Raw genomic sequence first — 10434 nt, forward strand, 5'->3', positions numbered from 1 at the left:
AGCCAACACACACCGTCTCACCCTTTCAGTTCGTTTTCCTGACATTTATTTTGTGGCGCTGCGTGCTGAAGGTGCGTTTGTGTCGGCAGCTTGCTGATGGGGGCTTTTTTTTCCTTTTGTTTTATTTTTCTTTTTTTTTTTAAAGATTTTCAGCGTTTTCAGTGCCCTCCAGGAAGGAAGCATCGGCTTTTCTGTAGGACAATGGGAACTTAAAGTCCTCCATTAATGCTTCAGAGCATTAAATATAAGTGGTTGTCTTTCATATTGTCTCACTATATCCCCTTCTATTATTCCAGCTCTTTTTATGTGTAGAGATGCTCATTTATTTTTCTGTGAACTTTCTATTTCGATCGAGTCAGCATTTCTGGGGGTTTATGGTAATTATGTCAGAATAAACTGCGAATTTGTTTTAGCGTTTAAAGGCGTACAAGAAATCGTGACCATAAACAAAGGTCAGCTTTCTTGGTGGAACAGGCAAATAATCTGGGTCTTGCTGTCCAAGCAAGATTAAGTTAACCTATCAAAAAATAAAAAGTTTGTAGCTGACAGTGCTGATCAGGCAGTCTGTGCCCCTGAATTTGTCTGGTACTCTCCGGGTGGTGCTTGTACACCCTTTTTTTTTCGTTCCCACTTCATTCTTCTGGTGATTGGTTTCTGGACACTGTTGCCAGGCAGGAGATAAAAGGAAGCCGAATTATTAGATTTAATCTTACACAGCAGACTTCGTACAGATCATTTACTGCTGTTAAAGAGCCACCTCTTTCATTTTACCTAGGAATCATGGTGGAAAGCGTGATTTCATTACAGATCTTGCAGGCAGGCCTTGAAATGGCAGCAGTTGCAATTGTGTGAGTGTTCAGAGGCGGGATTATAAATTAAAGCAAATTAACCTCTGCTTCTCTGTAAGGTGAATCTGACAATCTTGCCTACCCTTCTGTAGGTAAGATTTGTCCCTGCATTCAGCAGTTGCTACGAATGGACCAGAGACCCTTGTTTCTGGGAGACCATGTTCTTAAGTGCTGTAATGAGTATGTGAATCCCTTTTCTGGAAGAGAGGCACGTGTAACATATAAAACGTGTGCAAGTTGAATAGCATATTGTGGTTTTTTTTTTCCCCTTCTAGATGATGACAATTCAGAAGAAGGCCTTCACACCATCCATTCAGGAAGGCACGAATATGCATTCAGCTTCGAGCTTCCACAGACGTAAGTGCCTGCACGCAGTCCTTGGGCTGTGCTGCCCACCCGCCTGAGCAAAACTGCTGTGGGTGGAGGGGAAACCTTTTCAATGGTAGTAGGAATTGTGCTCTAACATGCAGTGGAGGGCATAATCTTGTTAAACTGGAGAGGTTGCTTTTAAACTGATAGACACTTCCATTTTTTTTAATTTCCACAAAATGGGAGCTCACTGCTGCCTAGTTGCTCACCGTCTTTTGACCAAGTCCTACTGACTTAATAGGTCTTCAATATTTTACCCTTTCCCAAGAGGAGGGAGAGGAATTTGAAGTACTGCAGAGTGGCTGAGATACCTTCTAACCCAGCCAACAGTTACCTGGAGGTATGCAGACCAGCAGAACTAGAGATAAGATCACAGCTCAATTGTTTGGGCTCAGTGTGGAACAGATACGGCAAGTTTAACTAGGTTTGAACAAAAGAGGAGATTGTTCTTGTTTAAATAGACTGTATGTACCCAGACTGGCCTTTATGCAGAAAGGCTGGATAGAAATAAGCGGAAGGATGGGCGGATGAAGCAAGAAAAACTCCTGTACCTAATCCCATTTGTCTCAGAAAGCAAAGGTGAAGCAAGAGTGAGAGCAGAAGTGTTAAGATACACATTGTTTTCCCACCCTCCCAAGTCTGAAATGTGTAATGTAGACATTGTGAATGGAAGATTGATATGTAGTGGAGTTACCAATGTGGAAATCGGCTAAAAACACAAGTTGCAATAAAACTAAATATGCAGGAACAGAGGGAGTCTCAACACGGATGGGAAAAGGAGCCTTTTGCTGTAAAAGGCAAGCAATGAAGTCATTAAGGTTGAAAAAAAAAATGGCAGTGTGTTATGTGAAATAGCTCCATACCTAGTATTAATAAACCATCTGATTGAGCAAAACCTACAGGTGATAAACACTTCTACAGGTCAGTTTCAAAGTGAACAGCACAGGACTTCACAGTAAATCTTACTGGAGCAGTGGAGAAGACCTGTATATTTGGAGATTTCTAAAGGCAATTTAGCATCTGTGAAAATCTTAGCTACAAAAAGAAATAAGGCTAATACTGATTTTTTTTTTCCCTTGAGTTGCAAGGGGCATTTAAATATTAAAAACATTTTGAAATGAAACAGATAGCCAGCAAAATATCACAAGCATTAGTCAAAGCGCAGGTGCTTCTTAAGTGACCTGAAGGAGTAACTGTGACACCAGCTCTTGATGATACTAGAAAAAAACCAAAAGGCTGGTAGTAAAAGCCTGAAGTTTGATACTGCCTACTTGTTGTTTTCTGTCTGTAGAATACTTCTAAAATTTACTTAAACTATAGACCAATACTGGAAAGAAAGACACACACATGCCTTACTGATTTCTGCTGTAAAGAATGTGGGACGGCATGAAACATTGAGGAAGGATTAGAGAATCGTTTCGTTTGGATTATTAGGGGGAAAAAGTAAACATTTCAGATGTGAAATAGCAAAGTCAAACCTACAACCGAAATAACCACTCTAGTAAAGTACTAGCATGGCTAGTAGTATTCCCTATGGCAGATACAGAAGCTTTACAAATAATTTATTTTTAATTTATATATTACAGTGTTTTCAAAACAGAGTAGTAAAATTTACTTCTGTAAAAATAAGGGGAAAATAAGTTATGGAAAACTGCTGTTAATTGGAAATAACTGGAATGTAAAGATCTTCTCTCTTTCACTTTGTGATGTTACAGGGAAAAAAAGGTGATACTGAAAGGTTTGGAGATCCTTTCCGCATCGTTTTTCCTGTCTCCCAAAAAAGACTTCGTCTGTCAAAGTTCAGAGCAGAATAGTCTTGATGATTTTATATATATATGCTTATATATGTACATTAGTATATAGTATAAGTGTTTTAAGCTGGTCTCATCAGAGTAGAGGAAAATTAGAAGGTACCCAAAGTAGCCCCTCTCTTCAGAACTCTAAATTGAAATATTTACTCTGCTTAAGGTGAAACAAACTACAAAAGTGCTGAGTTAAAGCTAAAATTAACCTGACACTGAGATACCAGCCAAGTAAAGAGTAGACAATGATCTACAAAATGCAATATCCAAAACAATAATTGGTTGATACTAATGCTGATTTTAGGTCAGTTGTTGTAACTTGGCCTTAAATGGGCGTGCTTTACTCCAGATGTGAAAGTGGCCTCTTAAGTTTAAAGGAAATGTGTACTGTCCTGGCATTTTCTAGTACAATTCTTTAATTGATTCTTAAAATCTATGCAAAACTATAGTAGGATGAATTGGAGATGATTTTTTCTCCCATCTTTAATCTTGAATTTTTGAGATATGGAAACTTTGCAAATAAGTTGTGCTGCATTAAATACTACAATGCATTAAAAATGCAGTTCTGCATATTAATCCCTGATCTGATCGATTGTGTCATTATTAGACAGAAAGACTTTATTCAATTTTGACCTTTGTGTCCTGCACAGACCACTTGCTACCTCATTCGAAGGCAGACATGGCAGTGTGCGCTATTGGGTGAAAGCCGAATTGCATAGGCCTTGGTTTCTACCAGTAAAATTAAAGAAGGAATTTACAGTCTTTGAACATATAGATATCAACACTCCTTCATTACTGGTAAGAATTGACAGAATTACTCATTCTTTGTTTCTGGCATAAAAATAATGAAGTATAATAACTGAAACAATATCCACATCTAATTTTACGTAATATTTATTCACTAGTTTAGTTACAGCTGATCTTCTAAGTATTACATCAGTTCGGCAACTCTGTAACTACTGGTATTTTGAAAGCTGCGTTTTCCTGTACTTGGAGTTGCTTCACTTAAGATATGTAAAATGCCTTTGTCAGTTTAAATTGATAATACTAAATTGTAAAATGTCATTAAGGAAAATTTTGAGAACTGTTCCTCTTCAATTTTGAATAAAGAATAATCTGTGGAAGGAACAGTGAAACTTTAATATTACAGTGCGAGACTGCTAACTTAAAAATGCAAAGTAAAAAATGTACTGGTGTGCATAATTGATAATTTACATATGGATAGTTTTTTTACCAATGGGGAGAAATTATCACAATTCTGTTTAGTCTTTTCCCGAAATGTCACTTCATTTAAATAATTTCAATATCACAACTGCTTTCAATGAGGATTTGATTTCAATCTGGCCAAAAATTCTTTTTCTTTTCCTTCTCTTCCTCAAATTCTAATCTATGGAAGGGAGAAAAAAAAACCTCAAAGTCCATTGAAATAGGTTTCTTGTGTGTATGGGTGAAAAATCAGACTTGCAAAGGGGCATTGGCCTTGCAGAAATTCCATTAAGATCAAAGGACTCCCACTTTAATGGGCTTTGGATGAAGTCCTAAATCCTGATACCGTGTAAAATAACAAAATCTGTTTCATATAGATGAAACAGGATCGTTCAGAAACAGAGGAAGTAGCAGGAGTCAAGGTTACAGCACTTCATTTCAGAAACAATAACTAAGCTACAGTGTACTGGAAAGATGTTCTAGTTTACTGATAAATTAAAAGCGCTCTCAATTTGTTGAGATATGTAGGCTATAAAGCCGTAATTCTTAAGTTACACAGTACTTCAGTGTAAAAACTGCTTTAAGTGTGACTGTAGTATGAAGTGTAGCAGAAAAAGCGGTGTTAATGAGTAATGGATTTGGAATAAACATTATCTGCATAGTGCCATTTAAATTGCTCGAGTTTTTTCCTCCAAATAAAACTAGCTGTGTTTCTCAAAATATGTAATAATCTACACAAAAATTTTCATAGTGTACTTAAAATAGATGGAGATTCATGGAACTTTTAATTAAGTGGGCAATGTTGTTCTTTTCTTGCAGTCACCCCAAGCAGGCACAAAAGAAAAGACTCTCTGTTGTTGGTTTTGTACCTCAGGCCCAATATCCTTAAGTGCCAAAATTGAAAGGAAGGGCTACACCCCAGGTACGTAATAGAAGTAATTATAGGAAATGTTTTTCCTTCCCTTTTAAAATGACTGTACTTACTGCTTCTATGTAAATGAAATATTTAAACTATTCTTACCACCTCAGTCTGCATTCAGCAATCTTCTTGGTATTTTCTTAACTATGACTAATTTTGGTAACTAATGCTGACTTTGTCTCCAGATTGTCAAAGGACATGTGCTTCTATTAGACGTGTGCATTTTTCATTTGGATTACCTTGTGGTGATCCTATTCCGGTTAGCATCAGTGGATGTTTCTCAAGGTAGAGCATCACTAGCGGTATCCAGTGCAATGTGGCAGTACACAGAATGTGACAGTTCGCTTAAGCTGTCTTGTGAGTAATAAAGAGAACATGAAATTCTGTTTTGTTTCAGGTGAATCAATTCAGATCTTTGCTGAGATTGAGAACTGCTCTTCCCGTGTGGTGGTGCCAAAGGCAGCCATTTACCAAACACAGGCATTTTATGCCAAAGGGAAAATGAAGGAAGTCAAACAGCTTGTTGCCAACCTGCGTGGGGAATCCTTATCATCTGGCAAGACAGAGACGTGGAATGGCAAGCAGTTGAAAATTCCACCTGTTTCCCCTTCAATCCTCGACTGTAGTATAATCCGTGTGGAGTATTCACTGATGGTATGTTGGATGGACTGTTTCACTTGAGCATGAGTAGTTTCCGTCGATCCTTGCAAATGGCTAACAAAGCATTCTGTGCTAACTAGTTACAAAAGAAATACATCCCATAGTGTTAGTGTCCTGAGAGATCTGTAAATAAATTCAGTTTAAATCATGCATGTTCTTAAAACAGTTGTGGTATGCCAGCTAAGCACACATTTTACGAGTAGGTGACACTTCCATTTGAGGGCTTATGTCAAGAATCCTGAGCTGCTTTTGACTCAGGGAGCTTTTTGTCTACATAGGGGCATCATCCCTAAAACGGACAATAAAAAAAACTCTTTAAGTTCCTTGTGGAAAATTCTGTGGACAGAGAACTTAGTCTAATAATTATGAAGTGCTGATACAAACCTACATTTTAATCATATGCCTTTCTTATTGTTCATTAGGTGTATGTTGATATTCCGGGCGCCATGGATTTATTCCTTAACTTACCACTGGTCATTGGTACCATTCCTCTGCACCCATTTGGTAGCAGAACATCGAGTGTGAGCAGCCAGTGTAGCATGAACATGAATTGGCTTAGTCTGACACTGCCTGAAAGACCAGAAGGTAACTTAACAATACAAATCTCATTCAATTTGCGAGTGTTTTGATTTTTGTCTGCTTTTATTTATTGCTGTCGTGCAAACAGACCCAAATTACATCCTTCATAACAAAGCCCACAGGAAATCCTTTCTGGATGTTTCCTTGCCACCTGCTTGTCCTCTGTAGAAGAAGAGTTCCCTCCCGGCCTTCCCCTCTCAAAGACAAGCAGTGAAATCCAGCTGCTTGGAAGCTGGCACAGGCAAAAGCACAGGATGCCATTGCACCTACGCAGAGTTAATTCTGCCTCCAGTGTCCCAATTGAATCCTTGGTTATAAGGCATTGTAACCGTCAGAATAGCGATTTGTGGTGTCCTTTCCCAGCCTTAGCAGCCAAGGGTTTATGTAAAGATAATGTAATTCATTTCAGTGGGAAATCTCTCTTGTTACAGGAGAAACTTTGTATCTCCTGTCCTCTGTTTGCACATATCTAATAAACATCCCTTTTTTTAATGTAGCAATCTCAGACTCGGATTTGTGGAGTCCAGTGGAAGGCAATGTTCTGTCATTCCTACTTGTACAGAACTACAGTCTTCTGGAGTGTGCTTTAAATTTTAAGGGCATAATGAATCTACGGTGAGCAGTGGTCAGTCTGCTCTTGGATTTGAACGTAATCCTAAAATAAAACAAAACAGCCTACCCTCCCTTTCGTGTTCAGCTGTTAAGTCACTGAAGTCATTGACGTACCTGCTGGTGCATTTTACAAAAAAAGTTTAATATTTATTATGTTACATATTTTGACATGCATAGAAACTTGTTGTTCAAGCAGTGTGCACCTTTTCCCTGCAGCACCTCCTAGCTATGCAGAAGTGGTCACGGAGGAACAAAGACAGTCCAGCCTTGCACCCATAGGTGCTTGTGATGACTTTGAGAGAGCGCTTCCAGGACCATTGTTTGCATACATCCAGGAGTTCCGTTTTCTGCCTCCACCCCTCTATTCAGAAGTAGGTGCCTCTGACAATATTATGATGATTAGTTCACTGTTTTTCTGAATTTGGTCTGGTGGAATAAATATAGAAAGCTGTTTCTCCTTTGTAAAATCAGGAAAAATCATTAAAATTATGAACAGGGGATAAGGAGATGTTGTTTTAGCAAAGTGCAGGTGAATTGGATCAGGAGTTTTCAGGATTCTTCACAACTCTAATGCTTTGTAGAAATTTCCAAACCACTGTGTACCCTCTTAGAAACTTCATTAAAACCTTGCATTACATATGTAATACCTTGGGTTGGTCAGCACCAACATTTTGGGTCTGTAAGTGCACAACATGCTAATGTTTTTCAGCTTTACTTCTGTCTAAAACTACTCTGCATTTTTGGTTCTGTGTATGTAGTGCTTTCAGAAGTTCTGTGTAAAAAGTTACTAAGCTATGCTTTCTGACTTCAGTTTCTGTAAATACACAATTCTCTAACTTCTGGCTGCATTTTTAGTCTGTGAAAGCCACTCAATAACTGAGATGTAACTTCAAAAGCTTTCCATGTTCATATTTTTCAGCAAAAAGCAGTGGTATAGCACAAAAGTAAAAGTGTCCTTTGGCTAAATCTTGCCTGAATTCACCTATTGTTTTTTTTCTTCTCTTGAAACACTAATCTGCTTTGAGTGGGTGGAGAGTGGCATGGTTTTTGTGGGCTGGGCACCTCTCTGAGGTCTCTTCAGTAGCTTGACCCTGGAATACAACTCAAGCCCTTCTCATCTTGGGTAGTTAAAGATTTAGACAGAAGCTTTTTTTTTGTCCCCAAAAATGGCTATATAAAATCAACTGATTTAGTTGACTAAACTATCTACTGTCCACTTAAACTATGCTTACTATCTAGTTTTGGAGACCCAAGTTAGCAGGTTGTTCCCCTTCTTCCTTTTGTAGAAAGGAAGAGATAAGATGTGGAACACATGAACTTCTAAGACATTTTTAGGGTATTTCAGGATTGATTACTTGTAAATTAAAAGTAGAATGACTTTTTACTGATAGCTGCTTCTGAAGCAGTGCATCTTCTGAAATCACAGAATTGATTTGTTTGCAAGAGACCTCTGGGATCATCAAGTCCAACCTTTGCCCTAACACCACCATGTCAACTAGACCACGGCACTAAGTGCCACATGCAGTCTTTCCTTGAACACCTCCAGGGATGGGAACTCCGTCACTTCCCTGGGCAGCCCATTCCAATGCCTAATGACCCTTTCTGTGAAGAAATACCTCCTCATTTCTAGTCTGAACTTCCCTGGTGCAGTTTTGGACTATGCCCTCTTGTCTTGTCACAAGTTGCCTGGGAGAAGAGACCAACCCCCACCTGGCTACCCCCTCCTTTCAGGTCGTTGTAGAGAGCGATCAGGTCTCCCCTCAGCCTTCTCTTCTCCAGACCAAACCCCCCCAGCTCCCTCAGCCGCTCCCCATCAGACTTGTGCTCCCGACCCTTCACCACCTTCGTAGCCCTTCTCTGGACTCGCTCCAGCACCTCAGGGTCTTTCTTGTGGTGAGGGGCCCAAAACTGGACGCAGCACTCGAGGTGCGGCCTCACCAGTGCTGAGTACAGGGGGATGATCACTTCCCTAGTCGTGCTGGCCACATTATTCCTGATAATATTTTTTTATTACATATTTAAGTTAAGTCTTTAGTGATGAGTCAAGTTGTCTTTTTAGTGTACAGTAAATTAAAAAGATTTCTATGCTACTGAAGCAGATCTTTTCAAGTTTATTAGTTCTTTGTGCTTATCCTTAAATTACCATCGATCTTAGTTTAAAATTTTCTACTTAACTTAGTTACTATTTTTTCATTCCAATTTTTGTGTAATTGGCTAGGTTTTTTCAGTCATTTGGATAACCTTCAGATTGGGAATGCCGTTTATCACTGATTGTCTGAAACTTGTCAGTTTTGATGTGGGTTTTGTTTGGGTTGCTGTATTTCTAGCAATTGACTCTAACAATGCCTTGGCTATGTTTTTCTCTTTTTGGTTAGATTGATCCAAACCCAGATCAGCCCACAGATGACAGACCATCTTGCCCCTCTCGTTGAAGGAATCCATAAAAAGCTGACTTGGGTTTTGAATCGTACCTGCCGTGTTGAAGGTCAAGGCATCATAGTGGAGACACACTTTCAGAGGAGGTGGCTTTGCTCTTGCCTATATGGTGAATAAATGAAAACAACCTGTGATCATGCTTTGCAGCCTACAGTAACATTGTAGGACTGCTCCACATGCTTGAAGACCTGAGCTTTTTTTTTTTCCCCCTCCCCTTAAATACTGGCACATACTAGGAGCAGCCTTACTAACCTACAGTCATGTGTGTCAAAACACTCAAACTACGTTGTAAGAGAGGGATGGCTTCCTCTTATGATTTGGAAGTTTGCACATGCTCATTGCTTACGTTGTGCGGTTCAGTGTCACTACAGCTTTTTCTCATTTATGCTGGACTGTTGTTACCCCCCTCTTACTTGTTTGTGGTCCGCACAATAAGGAGCAAAAGAAAGCTTTGACAAAAAACAACAGCAACAGACTTTGACAAATGCACTGACTTTTTCTTTTTTTTTTTTAATTTAATGTAGCCTGGACTTTACCTGCATATGCACATGCTCAGAATTGTCCTAGTAGGTTGATCGTGTATCACCTCTTCAGCTTGGATCCTATGGTGGATTTATTTACAAACATCAAATGCCTTCAAGCCAATCCTTCTTGCTGTATGTTTTGCAGCCTACTGTAGTAGATAAGCAACAGATGTGGGGCTGGGATAGGGGGTGGAGAGTTAATAGAAAGAAACTAATAGACTTCAGCCAGATTGTATACCTTCTTGATTTCTTTTCAGAATTTGTTGCCTTTCTACTATTACCGCAAAGCAGCATTTTGTTACAGACTGCCTAAAAAAAAAATCACTTAATCTCAGGTGAACTCATCACTTGCCAAACTGTTGGAATGCTATTTGTTTTGTTATGTTGCACTGTTGAGTTACTTCTTTTTTTTTGTTTGGTGTTTGTGTTTTTTGTTTTTTGTTCTTTATTCGGGAGGGGGATCTGGAATAGGGACATAC

The 10434-nt window shown here is 39.0% G+C and overlaps 1 protein-coding gene across 1 annotated transcript; it reads left to right on the forward strand.

Moving 5' to 3' along the window:
* Positions 1 to 1123: 1123 nt before the first annotated feature.
* On the forward strand, positions 1124 to 9893 carry ARRDC3 (arrestin domain containing 3; the record flags this gene model as incomplete). The annotated part of the gene is made up of 7 exons (XM_009698027.1): positions 1124 to 1205; positions 3670 to 3817; positions 5045 to 5147; positions 5542 to 5798; positions 6227 to 6389; positions 7212 to 7366; positions 9371 to 9893. Coding segments are annotated over 7 exons (965 nt in total), but the record flags the coding sequence as incomplete, so codon positions are not given.
* Between the last annotated feature and the right edge of the window lie 541 nt (positions 9894 to 10434).

The sequence above is a fragment of the Cariama cristata genome, unplaced genomic scaffold (genome assembly GCF_000690535.1).
Source record: "Cariama cristata isolate BGI_N322 unplaced genomic scaffold, ASM69053v1 scaffold41723, whole genome shotgun sequence".
NCBI lineage: Eukaryota > Metazoa > Chordata > Aves > Cariamiformes > Cariamidae > Cariama > Cariama cristata.